This window comes from Galleria mellonella, unplaced genomic scaffold (genome assembly GCF_026898425.1).
Source record: "Galleria mellonella isolate WM207_F2 unplaced genomic scaffold, CSIRO_AGI_GalMel_v1 utg300, whole genome shotgun sequence".
In the NCBI taxonomy this organism is placed as follows: Eukaryota; Metazoa; Arthropoda; class Insecta; order Lepidoptera; family Pyralidae; genus Galleria; species Galleria mellonella.
In genome coordinates, this window is record NW_026442068.1 from 1,502,592 (window position 1) to 1,525,895 (window position 23,304).

At 29.8% G+C, this 23,304-nt stretch overlaps 1 protein-coding gene across 4 annotated transcripts in view; it reads right to left on the minus strand.

Moving 5' to 3' along the window:
- Positions 1–11,954: 11,954 nt before the first annotated feature.
- The window catches only part of LOC113523354 (tyrosine-protein phosphatase Lar-like), a 270,586-nt gene continuing 259,236 nt past the window's right edge, over positions 11,955–23,304 (minus strand). For 2 of the 4 annotated variants that reach the window (XM_031907615.2, XM_052895613.1), the window contains exons 4-8: positions 22,024–22,152; positions 20,630–20,723; positions 17,643–17,770; positions 16,411–16,579; positions 11,955–13,790 (exon numbers count right to left, since the gene is read on the minus strand). In XM_031907615.2, the coding sequence (XP_031763475.1) occupies positions 13,660–13,790; positions 16,411–16,579; positions 17,643–17,770; positions 20,630–20,723; positions 22,024–22,152 (651 nt within the window). In that variant the 3' untranslated portion in view covers positions 11,955–13,659. The remainder of the gene's footprint in view (positions 13,791–16,410; positions 16,580–17,642; positions 17,771–20,629; positions 20,724–22,023; positions 22,153–23,304) is intronic. The other 2 variants (XM_052895615.1, XM_052895614.1) reach the window with 2 other exon arrangements.

A 23,304-nucleotide genomic window follows, 5' to 3' on the forward strand; every position in this document is an offset into this window, starting at 1 on the left:
GTTACAATATAATAATGCAAAACTTAATATTATGATATTTTCAAAATGGCTGCCGGCAATACGTGTATCGAATGGAAGAGCTTGAAAATTAGAAAACGATAAAATAAATGACATCATTTTAAAATATCTACATACCTAGTATAAAATAAAGTGGCTTCCCGCCGTCTACGCTTACATCTTTTAAACTACACGACGGATTTAAATGCGGTTTTTGTAAATAGACAGAGTAATTCAAGTGGAGGATTTATCAGTATGATTAAATATTAGTTTGGATTAATTTGTTTTCAACAAATTAACTGATTACTATTATATATATATTAACTATATATAATATAAAAATTAAATTATTAACTAATTTACTGAAATATGACAATAATTGTTCAAAATATTGAAAGAAATCAAGTCGCCTGAAAGTTTTTATCGAAAATACTAAAATATGTCAAAATAATATATAATAGAATTGTTCCTCTTTATGAGGACTACAAAAAAGTAAGCGATGGCATTTTCTATTATACAAAATAGCTTTTTATAACCATTTCAATGTTTAAAAAAATTTATACAAATTATATGGAGTTGGGAAAGCTATTTATATGGATACAATAGTAGAATTATTAATCACTGCACACTGACAACATTTGTTTTTTTTTTATACAACTTAGAATGGCAAACAAGCTGACGGCCCACCTGATGGAAAGTGGTAACCATCGCCTATAGACATGAATAGTACCGTGAACATAACAGAGTATACTGTTACGCCCATGATTTATTACACCATGATTCAGGACTCAGGTGTTATTCCTCTGTACCCTGTAAATTCACTACCATATCCCTGGATAAAATCCTCTTATGAGGAAGGCCTATGTTCAGCAGTGGATAGTTGACTGCTGATATATTAAAAAAAAATATAATGAAGAAAGGAGGGTAGTTTTATTTCTGTTGCATATAGGGTGAAAATATTAGTACAGTGTTGTGCATTTGCCAAGTTACTATAATTACTATAGAACTAAAGATTTCTAATATTGATACAGTCAACTATTTATAGGCAATTGATCTATATACTTAGTATATAGACATAATATAACAATAATAAATATATAAAGATCTATACAATAACATAAATATTTATTTTAATTTCTGTTTTGCACTACTACTAACCACTCATTACTTCCTATGCCACTGTGTTAGGTTGACTGGAAGAAAAAAATTTAAAGAAAAGAAAATTTAGAGATAAATTCGCCTTTGCTAACATTGTTATTAACTTATTGTTGTTACTGTATGTTTTAATTCAATAAAGAATATATATATATATATATATATATATATATATATATATATTTTTGTACCTATTTTACACACACGTTTGTAAATAAATTTATCTTTATCTTTACCCGCGCGAAGCCTGGATAAATCGAAAGTACAAACTACATTATATTCATCAGCCTAGTAGGTATTATAATCTGTACACTGCACAAGTCAATCTACTAACTTGATGTAGGTTATTTTACAAGCTAGAGAGCTAATTGGGTTAGCGCCATTACCGTACCGCCATTTAAGCGGCAGCGGGTATGCGCACAATTGCATTTCACACGACTAATTTAACAAGTGTCGCAATTTTGTAACGATTGTTTTTAATAACTGCATAAGATTTCTTTTTTTATGAACTTACTTAATTTATGTAACAAGCCAATTGACCATCAGGTGGAAAGTGGTAACTGTCACTTATAAACATGAACTATACTATGAACATCACAGAACATAATATGGTGCTCACGATAGTCCTCGTGCGTTACCTTTCCTGACCTTATGCCTTAATACTCTATATTTTCACTTTCATATCCCATTTTTCAAACCGGAACACAACTTTGCATAGCTGTGTTTGTGCATGCACAAGTGTTTATGATTATGATATTTACAAATAGTTAATCGTCATCATTATATCAGCTTTTTACTGTTTACTGCTAAATATTATCCTTCCCATTGGAGGGTTTTGCCAGTAGTTGCCACGCTTGGCAAGCGGATTGACAATCGCAGTTAGACTTTTGAGATGTTTAAAGAGGGACACTGCTGCTCATTCCTCGCCCTCCCTTAACCGCCTCTTACGACACCCACGGAAAGAGAAAGGGTGGCCTACTCTACGCCAGAATCACACGGAACAAAATAAAGTTAATAAACTTTAATTTCAATAAGTATAATTTAAATAAATACAAAAATATATAAGAAGTATATACATCTATTAATCTAATTTGCAAGTTACTGAATAACCATTGATTATATTGCAATCATATCACTAATATACTTATGGGCATATACTCTACAATGAAATGGACCCGTGAATTATGGCTTCCAGTGCGAAAAGCGGATTATCATATATGTTGGAAGGCATTGGGAAAAGCCTATATCCAGCAGTGGACAGATACAGCGATCTCTAATATAGAGGGTGAAATTTTTTTTTTATTAATAGATTTTTTTTAAGAAAGGGCTCTTTTATTGAAACTAAATATACTTGTAAAACAATTTTTTAAGAAAGTCATTCGGCTTTGCATGGATATGTGTCGCATATGAATGAAGAAAATGAGACTAAATCTTTCCTCTCACTCTCTTACTCACTTTTTTATAGAGATTTTTTATCCTAAATTTAATACTTTTCTGTACGATTATTCATACATTTTCCTTCAACAAAACCTTCTTCTATTAATTACTCTTCCACAGCTAAAAAAAAAATTGCCAAATAATTGCAACCGTTCTGAAGAAATGCACTTACTCGGCAATAATTTTTATTTATATAGATGTGGTTACTCTGATATGACTAAGTTTCCTTTGGATATAATTATAAGTTTCATTATTTATTAAGGTTACAATTAAACGAGTTCGCCGGCATATTGGAGTTCGTCTATCGTGAAATTGGATTCTCGGACCGAAAAACCGCTGCCCAAATTTCGTTACCAAGAATCCATTTACATGTAAGAATAATTGATTTTGTTATATCACAAATATTCTACCTATGATTTTATTTACGCAAACTTTAATATTCAAAGTCCATGATTCTTGAAAAATACAGTAATTATTACTAGTTACAAATACTTATTTTTTTACACACGAGTTATTCTAAGTTTAAACAACTTTTTTTTTTTCAGTAATTGGAGCAAAATAATATTGATCTAACTAACGATGTGCTTTATTTCATTAAAGTAAATTAATGAAACGAAATGTATATAATGTGTTACAGTTTTCTTTTAAATATTTTCAAATCAAGCAACTATATGTATATATATATATATATATATGGAGATATTTTGTGGGCTGTCCATTAAGAGAGGCGCTGCTGTCCATCTCTCGCCCTCGCTTTGTCGCCTTTTAGGATACCCACTTTTGAATTAAACTTACATAATATGATTACAACGTTAACGTGGATATAATAGAGGTATAATAAACAAATATACAGTCTAACAAACTGATTCATTAAATTGGGTTCCTTTCTACGTAATTTAGCTAAAGACCTGAAAACTTTATCAATGCTATAATAAATAATAAGAAATGTACTGTACCATATATTATATTATAATTAATTACACTGTTCAACTGTTAATATATAAAATGAATGTTGTATGAAAGTATATCACTTTAGAAGGGCTGTATTTATTTAGCTGTTTTTTTTTGTGTATTTAAAAAAATTTGGATACAATCTGTACAAAAGAAAAATAGCAAGAACTGAAAAATTCAAGGTAAAAATTTCCATACATTGTATGTATATATTAAAAGGAAAATTTGGCCTAAGTTACTTTATTAGTATACTCGTGTAAAGCCAGAGCGAGCAGCAAGTGTTAAAATAAAACTGGTTTTATCACAATCATTAGATTATCTGGCAATAAATTATATAATAAATAAATTTAGACCGATTTATAATACTATACATGCAACGATAACGTCACTGGCCTGCACCAAAATATTTCCTCGTTAAAATACACCGCCTCAAACTTTATTGAACAACAGGAAATTCATGACGGTCGCATAACACGTGAACCTTTGAACGTACTACGAGTATAATAATTTAGTTCGACTTAGTTCTCTTGTTTGTAGATCTACCACGAAACCTAATTCTGAATTTCGTTCGTCGTACAAACGAAATTTGTATCTACAATAAAACTGAAATTTGTTTGTATCATAATCGAGCTCGTAAATAGAGATTGATGGCTGTAGTCGTTAATGCTACTATTATTTACTACACTTTTTATTTGAATATTCTAAATTTTAATATTCTGGCAGTAATACTTATGTTATTATATCTTCAAATTTTTGTTTCGTTTTACTCCGAAACTTTCGGAAACAAATTCATAGTAGGAAGGCAGATCTTGCCTTACGCGAGCACCGACTGAACACTCTCGAATGCAAAGTTTTCGCGTTAGGCATTATGTTTATGACGAAAACTGTAGGGAATGGCTCTTTTTAAGTCATCTTGGAGTAAGCCTCAGCATTAATCTTTCAAAAAAATAGCGTGCACGCAAACTTTTTTACTGCGTCTTCGCAGAGTCGACGTTGAATTCTTCTGATTATATTATCATTACGCTTACTGTTTCGTAAGAGAATGAGACGGGCTGCAGTGCAATTTTAAACTTTTGCGTTGTTTACACGATTACATGTAAATAGTACCTGCATAACTAATTTTTATGGCTGTTAGTTTGTTATTTTTTTTATGTATAAAAATGGAATGGTAACCCCGCCTGCGCTAACCGCTACGCTAAGCTGGTGGAGCAGCAGTGAAGGGTGATCGATGAGAATGAAAACAGGCCAGTTAGCCCATCGTGATGAATTCATGAGGAATTAACTATGATAGTTTCCAGGGAGAACCGCAAGGAGGTCGACCTGGTTGGGTATATTTTGCTAGCAATGCGATTCTTAGTTTCCATTACTAACAATCCCTTTCCCTCCTAAGCGTTTTGTTATTAGAAGGCAACGTTCTTAATGAGTAGGTAGTAATTCTTACTAATGTTTTAAATGAGAAAGTGAGTTTGTTTGTTAGTAAACTTTTAATATTTAATCAATCACTATGAATACACGTTCTAAATAGGATGGATAAGGAGATAAGCTAATTTACTTCGATCAGTGAATATATATCGGTAATGTGAACGAAATCTCGGGTAAAAGGTGGTAGTAGCTATTTCTTTGTTGGCATGTAACAATTGCCAAATGTTTTCCTTAGCATTCAAGGAAAATCTAGGAAATGAAATTATTCTTACACTCGTAAAACAATATCTGTCTACACTTCGCACCCGAAAGAACAAATCGCCTGACTTATATTTGCTTACTCTTTGTATTGAACACAGGATTAACGTTTGTTGAAATGGAAATACGATAAATCACAGCGATTGACACTATGTTTGGTCTAGAGGTGCTTTTATAAATTGAAAATATTACCAAAATTTTTTGGACTAACCATAAAAAGGAGATTGTTTTTAACTAATTGTTAGTTACGTTTCTCTTTAAAGATAACTAAAGTCCTGACTGCGGTTGCCAACTCGCTTGCCAAGCACGGTAACTACTGGTAAAATTCCCCTTGTGGAGAAGGCCTATGTTCGGCAGTGGACAGTTGATATATTTAAAAAAATTAATGAAGAAATAAGAGTAGTTTTATTTCTGTTAAAATGTTAGCATAGTGCCGTGTATTTGCCAAGTTACTATAATTATTATAGAAATAAAGACTTCTAATATAGCTACAGTTAACTTTTGATAGGAAATTGATTATATAGCATTTTATAGATAAGTTGTTGAATAGGTGCTTCCATAGACACTTAAACTAACAGACTTGGTATAATAATAAGATATAATAATATAATTTATATTATGTCTCACAATATTTTGACTAAAATCAAAAAGAAGGCTTTCTATTCGGTTGTATTTTCTTATGTTTGCTAACTAATAACTCCGTCAGTTCTAAACCGATTTGAAAAATTCTTTTTTCATCTGAAAGGATATATTTGCAGATTTATTCCGTAGATTTTTTTCCAAAATCGGTTAAGTAGTTTAGTTTTTAGATCAAAATTTATATATTTTTAGGTTCTGTCACAATTGAAGTCGGTTTCTTTGTGGGACACGATCTTTATTATAATAGAAGAACTGCCTTGCACAAGTGATAACCATCGTCTATTGAAAAGCAGCAAAAAGTGAGATCTATTGTGCCATAATATTGTATTTGCGACATGAATTTTTGTTAGTAATGGTTGTTGTGATATCTGTACAAGCAAACATCACGTTTTGTTACATACGATATGTATACAACTTGTTACAAATGCTTTTTGTTACAATACTGCACAAAAAGTCTGATATATTTTCAGGACTCATTTGTATACGCGAGTCTCGGTATTCCACCATAACTTCTAACTGCTTGAACCGATTTGGATGTATTTAGAATTGTTAGATTCCTTATATTGTTCCAAGTGATAGTAGCTATATTCTTTTTTAATGATTTATTTTTTGGCAGGGAATTCATATTTTATGTAAATTGCGGTGCAAAATGTATTCGTTTTTATACGTACGATTAGAGGAATCGTGGTAGGTATTAAACTAGATGATCTGTAATACAAATCACTCTTAAGAGGCCTGTCACATTTATCTGCAAAAAGGATCGAAAAACATTTTGATTCTGAAATTGTATTTTTATCTTAAAGATAGCGTTTTTAATTTTTTTTTTTTTTCATTATGATGTATTAATTTCTTTCTTATTTTAAAAGTCGTTTATTAAAAAACGCTAAGACGTAGAAGTATGAGGTCATCGTTTATTAATAAACTAATATAGTTTGAATAAAATCGTTATTAAATTTGGTAATTATTCTTTAAATTAGACTATGTTATATATTTTTTTATTTTAAATCAAATACATATCTAAGTAAATTGATTTTATTTGAACCTAACCTTTTGTCAGTTCTTGCCGAAACAATTCGGTAAACAATGAGTATACTTTATATGCATTGTACAATATAGAGATAAAGCAAGACAATAAATGTAATAATACAGTTGTATAAGTACGGTAAGGTGGTTTTATTGCTGAAAACAATTTTTAAATATTCAAATTTTCTCATAAATAAAATAAGATTTTTGCATACAAAATACATAAAAATAAAGTTAATACATTGTTTAACTAATATAATAAAAAATAATCATAAGAAAAAATAAAAAAAAACTACAAAAAAAAAAATACTCGTAATATATAAAAGTTGTATAAATTTCGTCGCGCTACTCAACGAACATGAAAATCGTCATTTTGTATTGTGTTTTAGGCCCATTAATTGAAAGCTTAGACACGAACTTTAATGTAGTTTCACGATACATTCGTGAAAGATACCACCTTGTGTTAATGCGAATCTTCGATAAAATATACACTCAATTCGTTCTAAAGTAAAAATAGCATCCCCAGATGTTACGGGTTGATTAAATACCACCCCGCCGTTTGATGGACGCGTTTCGCGCCCCCTATCGTGTGCCACTCAGTAATTTCGGTGCCTGTGTTATTCGTGCGTGCCGAAAATATCAGATCCAATAATGATAAAATACCCTACGTACTAGTTGCAAACATGCCCAATAAGGAAACTTTGTGCGTTAGATTGTGACGTTCGTGTATAATTGGTGTCCTTGATTGTATAGCAGTTTCATACGCTATCTTGTCTTTCAATAGTTGCAAATTTGATTCCCTTTAAATGCATTGCTGTATGAAATGGGCCATTAAGGGACGTAAGAGGAGCCTAAGGGAATTAAATAATCAGGAGATGGGCAGCAGCGTCGCTCTTAAAACATCCCCACAACCTAACTAAGGTTGCTAACCCGCCCACAAAGCGTGGTAACTACTGACAAAACTTCCCAATAGGAGGAGGCCTATGTTCAACAGTGGACAGTTAATAGCTGAAACGATTAATATAAAATACCTTACATTTCATTTATGAAATATATTCGCTGCCTTTTTGAAAAACGTTGTTGTGTGTAGTCTCTAGGGAAAAATTCGGCATTCTGCCAATATTAATTTACATTTTAAAATTATAATAAAAAAAATGTTCTTGATACAAATATTTTAATTTTTTATATCATTATATTTTTTTATAGTTTTTAACTTCATTTGACTCATCTCATGTAGAACAATACATTCCGATAACTAAATGAGTGATAATTTAAATATAAAATTAGAATGATCAAATTCTGATTAATTGCAATATGAATCGTGACAGGTTTGAACATTGTTTCTGTTTGATCTAATATTAGATAACAGTAGTGTATTACAACTGTCTTAATAGACTGTAGTAGACAATGGTTTGTTTGCTCGATTGCCTCAGTTACCCCGCGTGTTGCTGATAGCCTAACAATTACGCCCACACGCAAACGTATTGGTACCTAGACCAGTTCCGTGCTTGTACAAATGTAGGGTATTAAAATTTCTTGTATGAATTGTCGTGTGGTATTAACAACTCCTCCTAATTATATCGTTACTAGCTTTTACCCGCGACTTTGTTCACGTGAACAGAATATGTTTTGTAACCGGGACAAAAAGTAGTCTAAATCTTTCTCCATATAGTATGTGTCTATCAAATTTCATAAAGATTGTTTAAGCCGTTAAGGTGCTAAACATTTATTTAAGACTGACTATTAACTTATATTTAAGATTTTTCAGCTCATAAATCCTTTGAAAATAAATGTTCAGTTTTACTTAGAGAAGAAAAGAAAGAAAAAATAATGGTGTTTCTAATTCTACTATTCTTATGCTATTTTAAATCCATATATACTAATATTATAAAGAGGAATGATTTGATTGTTTGTTAGTAATAGATAAACTCAAAAACTACTTAACCAATTTTAACTTAACAATGTGAATGTGGCATTGTTTGTTACATTTTGATATCCTGACAACTCAACGATCATCTTGACTCCTTATATAATGTTATATTCACAGATAGTGCAATGCAAAAATAATTTATAATTACTTCGGGGAAAAGAGATTGTTAGCGATGGGGTCAAACAGCCTCATTGCTAGTAATGTTACTAATCAGGTAGACCTCCATGTGGTTCTCTCTGGAAACCATCGTGGTTACTTCTCGTGGAATTCTTCACGATGGACTAACTGACCTATCTTTTCATTCTCTCCTATCATCTGTCATTGGTGCCCCGCCAGCTTATACCGTTAGTGCAGGCGGGGTTACTATTTCATTATCACCCATTTAAAAATTATAATATCACTTAAACTGTATTCCAGTATCAGCCTGTGGTATTAAATTAATATTCGTTTATATTATAAAATCTTACATTAAAAATTTTAGACTAATTTCAGACTTTAACGTAAGTAATCTCTAAAAAGTTCCATTCCAGATATTACTAGATACTATAATAAATTTAGAATATAATACCCCTACTGTATAAGTCTCGTTTCTGGGTCGTAAATCAAATTAATATGAGATTTTAACGATCATATAACAGCTGTCCATGGAACTTCTCGATCTCACTGAACATCTTTAGATTTAGCGAAGCGAAATGATGCTTATACAAACTTCAAAGGCTTACAGAAATATACCGATAATATTTTGGTTATAAAAATAATTTTTGAATTATAAATCTCATTTTTATTAATTTAATTATATATATCATCATATCGACCGTTAACTATCTACTGCTTAACATAGAACAATTGGAAGGTTTTGCCAGTAGTGCCACGTTTGGCAGGCGGGTTGGCAACAGCAGTTAGGCTTTAGTAATGTTTTAAGAGGGATATTGCTGCCCATCCCTCGATCATTAAGTGCATTTAGTCGCCTCTTACGACACCTATGGGAAAGGAAGGGCTGGCCCATTTTATACCGAGACTATACGGCGAATAAATATACCTGATATAATAAAATTGTATTTAGACGATATCTGTATATGGAAGATATTTAATAAAAAAATAATATAGGTCATAATAAGACTAATAAATGTCAAAACAATATTTTATAGAAATGTTGTCTGTCTGTCTAAATATTGGTTCACGCATCGCACAAAATGTAATTGATTACTTCGAAATATCTGGATTACTTCTATGATTTTCACAATTCATTGTACTTACATGCAATTTACTTGCTAGTTAAAGTCATATTGCTGAAAATACTAGCAATCGATGTATTGCAAGAGAGTCAGGGTGTCTTACCTTTGGTAGTCAATAGTGAACAAACGAATGATAGTAATGATATACATACATATATTTAAATAAATATGTTCTCGTATATTAATAAAAATGTACGTACTGTCGTCGATATATCTAATATTGATCACTATCATCATCATCATTTCAGCCATTATCCGTCCACTGCTGGACATAGGCCTCCCCTTGATTGATTTTTATATAAAGTTTTATTTTTAGGTGTTATTATTTTATATAAAAAAAAAAAACTCAATTCATAATATTATGTGTAAATAGTTTTATCAATTGTTGAGAGAGAACATTTAATATTTCCCTCCAACGAAATACCCGATGTAGCATGTAAATAAGTCTTTACGAATTAGGAAACACATCTTTCATCTCGCTCCAGCCCGATTAGATATTCATAAGGCGCGCCTCGGCCCTTCCCTTCGTTCTTGTTTTCCACTTTCTTCCAACATTTTTTTTTTCTGTTAGGTGCTTTTATGTGTAAACAAAAAGTTTTCTCGAAAGCAGAATGAATCTATAATACATTATTTGCTCGTTAAAATTTTGTTTACGTTTCTACTTTTAATACTATAAATATCTTTTTATAAACGTGATCTATCATCCGGTTAACACTTATTTGAGTGCTCATGATATCTTACGAAAATGGAAAGTTAGAAATTTATATATATATATATATATATATATATATATATATATATATATATATATATATATATATATATATATATATATATATATATATATATATATATATATATATATATATATCACGTTATATATATATATATATATATATAATAGTAATATATTTATTTCGTATAATAAAATATATATTAGTGTTTTTGTATAATATCTCACGAATTAAAATGATTATAGAGACGACATGAAAGTAAAACAAACTATCATATACGACCAATGAAGAAAAAATTTAATCGAAGCAAAACCCACTCACCTTGTTGTTGGCTCATGGCCATCCAGGTCAGCATCGTCTATTCTAAGTTGAGAATTTACGATCCTATTATAAAGTATGATACAAAATGATGAAATTTCGTCTGAATATTAATAATAAATAATTCTCAATCAGTAAAAATTAAAGATTACAATTTTAACCGATTACGCAAGTAGGTGAAATTTACATGCGCTTTTCACGATGTGATTATGTTGCCATAATGCGTTTAATAAACAGACCCAGTGAGTCTATCTACCTTTACTGGCTTGTACGAAAAATAAAAAATAATGTTTAAGTACGTGAGGCTACCCTATGAGCGAAACTGTTGATAATGATTATATTGTAAGAACTCAATCTAAGATCAAGGCGACGGATGCAAAATTTTTCTTCATCTTAAATACTACGTTTGTATGTACTTCATCTAACAGTTAACACATCTAAAGACAACAAATATTAAAATAAAAAATACTATTTTATTTCTAACAATACTTATTGTAGTTTTTGTAATTGATTTTGTTAGAGTTCTAATTGTACCTGATAAAGATTAAATAGTTTTTAATGGAATATTGCACAATTCGACGCTTAATACTTTCATAAGTACCCAATAATTGGTAGCTCACTAAAAATAAATCCAATTCATTGAGTTTCAATTAACAATTATCAATTTAAAGCTAATATTTGTATTTTATTATCACTGCATTTTGTTTTAAAATAGTTATACGAGAAAAGAATAACTATTTTAAAACATCATGAAATAAAATAAGTCGTTATTTTCGTGTAACTTCTTCTGTTTCCCGTTCATTTATCTTCATTCTTATTTTAAATGATGCAAAGTTTCGTGTAAAAGAAAGGCAATTCTTTTTTAAAACTTTATTGTTTCTTTATAATGTTTATTACACATGTAATTTATATTGCGCGACGTATCGCATCATCAGGTATCATAATACATACAACAAGTTTTAATACTATTGTTACTTGTATACAATAATAAACTTTTGACATAATAATAACTGGTTATATTAATCGAGATCTGTCACTTTAATACCCTAATTCAAGTAAAACACTTCAGTGAAATAGTTTTTAGTTTCGTAGTTATTATACACCGAGTTATATGATTGTAAAGAAATGTCGGACAGCTTGTGTTATTTACAATAAATAATAAACAAACGGTATATATATTTATTTTCATTTTTTAACGACAGCATCTGTCTTGAAAGCACTTCAATAATATATTCAATCTCATTACGTAGATGAGATTTCTTGCGATAAAACTGGGACGGGGGACCTCTAGCTTTACAATTAACTAATATAATTAATTCATTTATAAATATAAAAATTAACGTATAAAATTAATAAATGACTATTATTTATATTATTATTAAATTAAAAATATTAAAGAATAAATACAACCGAAATATTAGGATTATAAACTCTTCATTTACCTAATATTGGAAAGTTCATGCATCAGGAAGAACATTTAAATACAAACAACGTGTAATTTCAAATCAGATTCTTTTCTAACTAGTCTGTAAAATTTATATCATCCATTCCTAATTTTATGCTTATATAGATGATCTAGTCTGTATTTAGTAATATTTTAATTACAAAGAGGAATTTATTAACAGGTTTCCATGCGTTTTTCACATCAAAGTCATTAACAATACTGCAATTTTCAGTTTGTGTCATTAAAGTCATTTGTAAGCCTTGCTTGGTTTTGTCCACAAACTATTTTATCGAACAATCTATATAGATGTTATCACTGAATAAGAGTCTATCCTCTTCGGGTTTCTTAGAAACCTGTAAAAGTCCTCTAAATACAGTATTTACAAAATTATTAATACTACTAATACTTACTTACAATTTACATTTTTATTACAGTACGATATAGCTAGATAGAGTGATTCGTATATCTTTACTCGTAATTAAAATATATACAGTCCTTGTATTTTCTAAACATTTGTGTTTTAACGTAGTATTGTCAGCTGTTTATACATTCCTGTGTACATCTTTGTTTCTTTCAATGTTTATATAACTTTCCTCTTTCTTGTTTTCTAATACATTTTCTATTATAACAAGAGGAGTATGAGCCGATGTTTCTGCCAAAGCAAATTTAAATTCCGTAAGAAATATATCGAATTGATTTATTTATTTTTTTTATTAAATTTAATATTATTTTTTCTAGCTATACATTTTCACAGACTTTAATGAGGACTCATAATTTGGAGCTAGGAAACTTAATAGTGACCAATTAAAAGTTAATATTTTCACAAAACTAAATATACAATATTAAATGCGTAATTGCGTTATAGTACACTATATACAAGTCTATACGAAATAAGCATTCCAGCTACCTGCTCAGGGATTTATTAAATTTATATTTTACATAACACAACCCACACTATAAAATAGCGAGTAATTAGTTTCAACTTCTTACAATGACACTTGTGTTGCATTTAATATTCAATGGCAATTCTGTTCATCAGTTAATCACAAGTGCTATTATAAGTAGCTGTGAACTATAAAATTCTCATATTTACATAGATGCAATTCTTGGTAGATGTCAAGAAAGCGTTATGAAGAGTGACGCAGCCAGGACTAGGCAGTGAGTTGGAGAAGTAGGTGCGAATGCCTGTCCACCTCGTTGCATTGCAGCCGGATACTCACCTGACAAAGGAAAAATCGAATTTGCTTCTTTGGCAAAAATTAAAACTGCTCTCGACAGTATTCTTACAATTCTTTTGAAAATAGAATGTAGAATAAGTAAGTATGGAAAGAGATATTTTGATATCACAATAAAATACAATACCGCACGTTAGTATGACATCTGAACATAATACAGGTACATATTTAAACACATATCCATCATATTTTTTAACGGCGATAATAAATTAACAAGAATTGTTATGGTATCATTTGTTGAAAGCCTGTCTGCTCGCAAAATGGCAAATAAAAGCCAAAACATATAAACACATAAGTATAAAAATTTATGGTGTTCCCCTGCGACAGGCGTAGCTAATTATAACAGTGTTGCGAATAAAAATTATTAACGCACCCATTTACGACAACCGTTTCATTAATTTGATTTATTGTTATCATTGCTTTAATGATAATGGTCCTTATTCAGAATTTTTCTTCTTCCCTTGGATTTTTAAAAATGTATTTCCTTTCCGCTATCTCACTAAGCTCGTTTGTCAACCAGATTGGGATGTCTTTAAAGAATAGCGCTGTCGAGAAATTTAAAAGATTGCAGATTTAATTGATGATTCTTGTATACCAGATCAGAAATCTTGTATTCTTGTATGTATGTATTGATAAATTTAAATTTATCGTCCCAGAAGATGATCATTTTCTTCAGAAAGAGTGTTTTACCAGCAAAATCAAACATTTCCACCAAAGAAACATTTTTTTTTTATAGTAATATGGTAGCAAACAAGCATACGATCCATCCGATGGTAAATCGGGTTACCGTAGCCTATGAACGCCTGTTGGGTTGGCAGGTTTATGTTCAGAAGTAGACAGATAATGTTTTATGTGATGATAATGAAGGTAAGCATAGGTTGAAAAATGCCAAAAAATATGAATCTCCCATGCTCTCACATTCAGCTGTACAGTTAGTAAGGGAGATTTAAAATTATTTGTATTTTTTTATTATTTGATTCACAAAATTGTTGTCCTAATAACATGAGTATTATGGTTTCGAATTCATATATACAGGATACAAAGAAAATGAAATATTCTTCAACATTCTGTATAACGAATTGTTGAAAGTTATGCTCACTTAAACAATAATGAGTGCAGCTTTTGCGGAGCGTCCATAAAATAATTTTAACAAACGGATGTATTCTCGTTAATTGTCCAAGAGAAAGCGACAATGTGGTGTTTAGCAAAATTAAAACAATTGTATGCTTGGAAAATTTGGCCAAGGTCAAATCGTGTAAAATGTTAATATTTTCAGTATTACAATGCTAATTTGAGGACAACTTAACGACTACTCGTACCAAGGATAAAATCTAAATAATTAATTTGAATTTATGCTATATAAAATAAAATACCATAAGTTATTAATTTGAATTTCGAAGACTATAATATAGTTTGTAATAAGGTTATGATTCTTTCCGTTTCATTTTAGCCGTTAACTGTCTACATACTACTTTTTTTATACTGCTATGGTAGCAAATAAACATACGGCCCGTCTGATAGTAAACGGGTTTAATGAAGTCGATACGCCAGTAACACCAGGGATATCACGCGCCCGTGATAAGGAGCGCTCCCAAGTTTCACTGGCATTTGAGGTCATCACTCCGTCTAGAGGGGGATAGTTTGTTTGTTTGTAACACTTTATCATTACTTTCGTCTTACACATTTGTTTTTCTTTTTTTTTTATTAATATTAAATATTGTTTTTTTTTTTTTGTAAAGACGTTTAATTTTAAAATATAAAAATATAATTATTAAGATTACGAATACTCTTTGTAAAAGATGTGAGAATTGTTATTTTTGTTTGTAGTTTAGTTAAATGCGTCTTAAATACATTTTAATTATTGGTTATCGCTTCCGGAAACAAATGTTAGAAATATGTAACCGAGACGTAACATGGTATTATTCACGACATAAAAGCATGTTTCACAAAATTGTTAGATCTGTGTTAATATACATAGTCTATTTCAATAGAACATTAGTTTTGTTAGAAAAGGCAACAAATTTTTGTTGAAATTATCACAGAAACAGCCTCTAAATTAATCTGTAGGAATTAAACTTTTATTGTATAATTTTAAATTGTTTTTAATCTTAAAAATGTAGACAGCACAATGTGTAGCGTTTTATAGTTAATGGAGGTGTGGTTGAAACCCGGTGACAGTGTTGCCACATTTACAACGATGTTTACATATTAAAATACCTATTCTGTTAAAATTATTTATGTATGTTAAGATGAAATATAATTTTGGATTTTAACACAATCAATGAATTAATTTTTTAATTGTATTGTCAGATCAATATTCGTTTATTTACTTTATTATTTAGTTTTTTTTTTAAATAAATTATATCTTGTTACATTTAAAGTAAAAAAAAAATAGTACTATCATATACATAGTCAGCTTACGTGTTTATTGAATACACATATATTTTAGTTTTATAGAATTATTAATTTTTAGTTGCATGTTCTACATTTAACTTTCGTAACGTTCGTAAACAAATTGCTTTCAGTAACATTGTTATTCGTTTGTCCGTCTTTATACCTATTTAATTATATCTCTTTCCATAATAAACATTATAATGATCGGAATCTCCATTATAAAGTGTATCATACTCACCATTGAGTACATGTACTACAACGCTCTTGGACTGCGCATTGCTTGGGTTACACTGGTAGGTCCCTGAATCCGAAGGCCTGGCTTGCTGGATGAGGAGGAATGATGTAGTTGTCTCCCCCTTTTCTGTCACCACCGAGACACCGCCTCGTGGGGAATCGTAGCTTATAATCTGTTTAGTTAATTTAATATTATAATTTCTGGTAATACTACATTCCAAGGGTGGGGGAAAGGAATTGTTGGTAATAGGGTTTTAATACCCAATAGTTAGCAAGTCGGCATAGACTAACCCCCAGATTAGTTGGCCTGGTCTCCCACTATTCAACGAAATTTCAAATTTTTGGACTAAATTTTGTATTTTCCTTCATACTGAAATCGACTCAATAAATTGAGCTTAACATTTCGTTCGTCATTAGTCCTACTATAAAAGTCCATAGGAACGATATTTTATCATTTCAAATATTTTTAAATGCATGTATTATGTAATTTTAACAATAAATTTGTGTTTCGTTCGGTCCCAAAATTTCCGAAAATATTTCATGGTAGACCCTCTGCTTTATCTTCATCTATCATCCCCCACTTGTGCCTCGCCGGTATACTGATAGCGCAAGCCGAGTCACTATTTTATTTTCATTCATCAAAAAAACACTATGGTATTAAATTTAATTGTAAATATATAGTTAATTGATTAACTACATTGTTAAAAATGAGTGAAAGTAGAGAACGAGCTCAATATGTTCTAATGGTGTTTACCTGGATATTGAGAATTTATATTGAGTAGCCATCAATTTCTCTTACTTCAGTACTTTTAGATAAAGAGTTGAAAATTTTATTACTAATTGTACTCATTATAAACATTAAAATACTAATGTTTTTACTGTCAGAGATAAACAGTTGTTGAGTAATTAAAAAATATTAGTTGCTATTTACAAAGTTTTGTATTTATGTGTTTTATTAAAGTGAGATATTATCTAAAATCCTTCTGCATGGGTACCTCTGCCATACTTGAGATTCTGCAGCTGTGTTTTGGTTTGAAGGTTGGATATGACATTGAAAGTACACCCAACAGGTATTATTTCAATGTTATATGGTATTACATGAAGACACTATGGGTGTGATAGTATATTCTATAATGTCCTTAACATTTTGCATCAAGTAATCTGTCAATCTATTTCTTATTCAGAGTTGTAAAAAATTGCAATTATTTTTTTTATAAAAAAAAATATAATAATTACCGCGTCATTATGGTTCCAAAAAATATACGCTGGTGGTTCTGGTGAGTAGAGTACCACACAGGTTAAGTTTATAGTGCTGCCCCTATCGATGTAGAGGTCTGGACCACCGATGATTTCGGTGGTAGGTTCTAGAAAAGAAAAAAAAAAACAATTATTAAATATATATAATTTAAAGAATTTACGTAATGTCTTACATTTTAATAGTCGAGGCTTCGATCACAACAATAATAGCTTATTATAAATGATTTACTTATAGAGTCTGTTTTAACTGGCCTTTTTTATTACGTTGTATATCTTTGGCAATTTATGGGGATGCCTATCTAAATTATTATGGTAATATTGTCTATTAGTTATTTTAGTACCCACAGTATAATTATTTTATACATATATTAAAAGGTAGTCATCTTTTTAACACAACTATTGTTATTTGTTCTTTTTGAAATATGTATTAAGAATTTTCAAATTTGTCAGTTGACGCTAGTTTGGTATTATAGACTAGCGATCCGCCATAATCTCACACAGTTCTTTTTTATTTTCTTGAGTTTATTCATATTGAACAAAATCTCTTTATGATATAAGTTTATATGTGAAAGTCTGTATATATGCTTGGATCGTCATAAATCTGATATCGGAGAGTATCTTCCATTTATATATACGAGTATATACGTGGACGTTACGTATCTCGTTTCTATAAAGACCTTTTAAAACGTCGCACTATGTTACTAACTTCACTATAAATGCTAGTTACGTCTTTTATATTTATATTAAAATACTATATATTACATGTATAAAACATTTATTTGATGATTTGATTGATATATGATATAAAATAATATTTTTTAAAGTACAAATTTATTAGATTTTTCAAGCAAACTTATTCGTTTCTATTCCGCAGGACACGACTTCTGTAAACACATAAACCTTTGATATTTCAAACCGATTTCAAAAAAGGAGAAAAAATACTAATGTTTTTATGCAAAGCGAATTTATTTATTTTTATTTTACACAACATAAAGGTTTCTTTTAAAATAGATATATAAAACATTTGATATTTTCAGCCAACTTAAATACTTTTAAAACCAAGTTTTTCCATCCACTGCCTTATGACTGCGACCATTTTAATAGATATCATTTATTTATCAGTCATCAGTTATTTACTCTTCAAGGTCATTCATTTGATAACCATGTTAACAGAGTTGACAGAATATACGCCATCCGCCATCTTGTAACGGCGGCCATTTTGATAAATTACAATATTGAGTTTTGAATATTGCATTGTCATCAAAACGAAAAATATAAAAAATTCCAGTAGAATTAGTAGAAATAGATTCTACTTTAACTTGCAAGATTTGACCTAAACCAACTGACTAAAGTAACATTGCAAATTAAATTGAATATAATAAAAATAGAAGGTATTTGACTACAACTAGTCACGATGCCTTAGCTAATGGTCAATTTTATTGATAATTTTTTAATCGATAGTGTAATACAAGCATAATGGGATAGTCCTATACAAGTAGTTTTTTTTTTCTATTATTAGACTCCTGTGGAGTTGGCACCGTCTGATGTTGATAGTTTCTAAGCCGCCTTTATTACACATAAAGGCCTTTGACGTGGTGGTGGTGGTATCGAACGATGGCCTTACGTGCACTTCGAAGAACGAAGCAAGTGATGAATATTTTTAATTGACGTAAATATTAATTTAAAAAATTCAAAGGTTTAGGCCAAAATTCCACTTTCTGAGATGATTTAGTATATATAATCTCGGTTTGACTGAAATATTTTGATTCCAAATACTACTAACGAAGCATCAAAATAGTTCCAAGTATTATGTGGTCAATATAAGACTAAACTATTAATAACGTATAACTTTAATGACAGATTAAGAAAATAAAAGCGTTTGAAATTCGAATAAGTAATTATGTGATGTATGAGAGATGTTTTTATTATTCTTTCTATCCTCACAACAAACACGCGTGCGTGTCCCTTATATACCTACCATACTTAATTAACCGACTTACACAAACACGTGAAATGTAAACAATGCCAACTTAACGAACTCTTGTGACGCAAACGGCCGGCGTAGATATAACCCGAACATAAACATCGTTTTACGTTAAACGTTTAAAGTTAATAAGTTTTTGTATACTCGAAATAAACTCCTTACTTGCTACCTTGAATTTAATGGAACGTTATATTGTGGATATTTTATATTAAAGGTATAAAGTAAAAACAACAGCTGTCCATTTTCATTAAGTTTGTTGGGTTTATATCAATATAAATTAGGTTGTTTATTTATTGAAATTGTGTAACAAGAGTTACATTTTGTGCCAAGGGTGAAATGAGACGAAGTAAGCATACAAATGTTTTGTACCTACTCTGTGAATTTTTATTTAATGCAAATTCTAAGAGATGAGCAATGTTTGACGTTCTTCTTTGTTCTATTAATTTAAATCTAATATTTAAATCTACATGGATTGAAATACCTATACTATTATACTTTTTGGTGACATTTGTTCGTATAGTATTAATCTGGTCAAAATTTTTTTTTGTTACTCATAAATATATTTATAAATATTTATACATAGCTAATGTATTGTGTAAGTATCTTAATTATTTTAGATAGAAGCTGTTGATTCCAGCTGTAATATTAAAAATAAAATAAAAAAAAAATATTTCATAAAATATATATTCATAGGTGTAAAAAGGTTTTATTGTGTATGCTAGATAATGATGATTTTATACTCTTTCTACCGCCATGCAGTATGGCTGGAGTTTGAAGTTATAAAATATAGCACTGAAATTACAGGGTACAGAATTCCTTTCTCAGTTCTGTGGAAATCACAATGTACTCTATGTCTATGGATATATTCATATTTATTGGTGGCGGTTATTGCTTTCTATCAGGTGGGGAGTCAACTTTCCTGTTATTCCTGTTATTGAATAAAAAATATAATAAATAAAGTTACAATTATAATAATACTTACCAACTACATTCAAATGTATGAAATGACTCATATGTGGAGTCGATGATATTTGACATTCATATATGCCAGAATCTCTATGCTGAGGATATTTTATCTGAAACAAAATAGTATGTTTTAGATACGACTATATATACGATACGATACTATATATATATATAATATGTAATAGTATAGTATAAATTAATGGAATACAACCCAATTTTCTAGTCCGATGAACATAATAATATCATTTATTTTCACAAAATATGCCAGCAAATTAAATTATGCCTTTATTGCATGAATTTTATTCCTAAAAGGGCGGTAAAATCCCTAATGAGGCAGATATTCGATTATTTGTAATTTAAATAGTATAAACCTTAATAATTAGAAATAAATAAAGAAAAAAAAAACATTAAACGTTTTTAAGGTATGTTTAATTGAGTGCGTTAAAAAACAGAAATTAACTAAAAAAAGGACTCGAGACTTCGAAGGCTAGATACTTTTAAATTAATATTACTGTGAGGTCAATAACTTATCTCTTTCTCATTAATTTAGTTGTTGATTATACAAAAATAAAATATATCGTATTCATGGAAATTTAATTAATAAGGCTTTTAAATGAAAGTTGAATAGAAATATAACACAATGCAGACTTAACTAGGGGGAAATGCCATATATAGCATTCGGTATGCCTTTTGCATCATTTTTTTCAATGAAGTGGTCAATGAAGAATAAATGAATTAATAATGGCTTCCGGGTTGTCTAGTCTCAGTTTGCCGCATTATATTTTTATCTTTAATTTAAACAAAGTCTCATTAAAAACCCTTATACCTGTAGAAAGCAGCAGCGGGATCTTAAACTAATAGAATACTTTTATCCTAACAACGGAAGGACAATGTTGCAAGATATACGAGAAAATAGCTAAATGAGAAAGTTTGTAAATTTGTCTTGATGTTTCTTTCTTATTCACTCTCAAACGGCTGAATTGATTTTACAGATGAATTTTATCCTAACCCACTTATTAAAAAAAAAGTCGAACTTCTTATAAGAGAAGTTCGACGTTTTTAGGTTTATACCTTTTAGTTATTGAACTGTTTTGTCTCTTTCTTTTACACTAAATTCCCAATTTGAATAAAAGTGATAAAACAGTGTATTAGTTAAAGTAGAATCGTAAAAGATTTTAATTTTTATGAATAAGGGTGAAGTGTAAGTTCAGAGATTTATGATACAGATGTTATTATGTTATTTAAATGTCATTCAATTATACATATGAGATACTGTACTTTTCTTTCCTTAGTGAGCATATTGCGAAACTGTAAAGCTCACTCAGTGGATGAAATAAATAAATATATATTTTTTTTTTATAAATAATATGAATAGAGGATACAACAAGGTATTATTAAAAAAAAACTAACCTGTAAAGTCCAATCCTCGGAATGTGGCAAATGTATTGCCCGAAATCGTTGATCACTGGTGTATGTGTACCGTCCCACGGTCAGCAAATGGATGTCTCGGTGTCTCACCCACGAAACTTGCATATTTAACTAGAACAAATAACAAACATATATAGACATCGCATTAAAAAACTACTATGAACTCAAGTGAATCGAGGATAGTTGCCCCTGGAGTTGAAGCCGGGTAAATGGTTCCGCCCTAAGGCACACACCTAAACCCTCCTAGGAGGGTTAGCAGACATGTCGTCGTCACCATCGTTTTTATATGTATAATACAAACAAAAATAACTAAAAATAACTGCATAGCAAAATTCTATCCTTTCAGTACAAAAGAGTACGGGCTGAGAAATAATTTATTCATATTGTTTTACAGTCTATCAAGCTGAAGGAATAGGACTAAAGTTTATTTTTGTAACAACAAAGGTTCTTAAATCTATTTTAGGGTTTTCAACTATAGAACAATCGGGTGAATGGTACGCAAAATCTGTCACTACCAGTAGCTACTAAAATCTTAAATCATTTTCAAAGGCACAAAGATTTTAAATAAATACTTAAGAGATTTTTTAAAGTGAGATGCTTGTATGTTTTTTTACGCCAATAGAAAGAAAGAAGTATCAAACAAATGTTTATAATTATTTTTAAAAATTAATCAAAATCGATAGTTATTTTCGAATTAGTTTTATGTTTATTTTGTCATGATTAAAGTTACTGTTTTTATCTTTTTCAAGTAAATCTTGCGCGACGTATTTCATATATATATATATATATATATATATATGTGTCAAATATACACGCTTCGTAATTTTCATTACTGCATGTTCAAAATTTAAATATTTCAAACTATTTTTAATTTAACAATTTCTTCTTGTCCGGGCAACTTAATATTTCATTCTCAGTGGTTTTCTTATATGATATATTTTTATAGAAATCTTATAAGCTGTAATAAATTGCACAAATTTTTTCATCACTTATTCGCCTTATGGTGATCAAAAGCACTGGTATTTTTAGTTGATTACAACATGGAAAAGTTGCAGGCATTGCTTTTAAACTTTGCTTGCAACATATTTATTAAAAGTCATTCTTAACTTCTGCCAACTAACATATACAAATTCACAATAAATATTTCCATTAAAAAATCAGGAATGTAATATAAAACTGTTAAAAATCATGACCATGATGTTTTATTAAAGCAGGCAAGAATATCTCGTTTTAGAAAGTTGCAAATTTAATTGTGGTATCGAA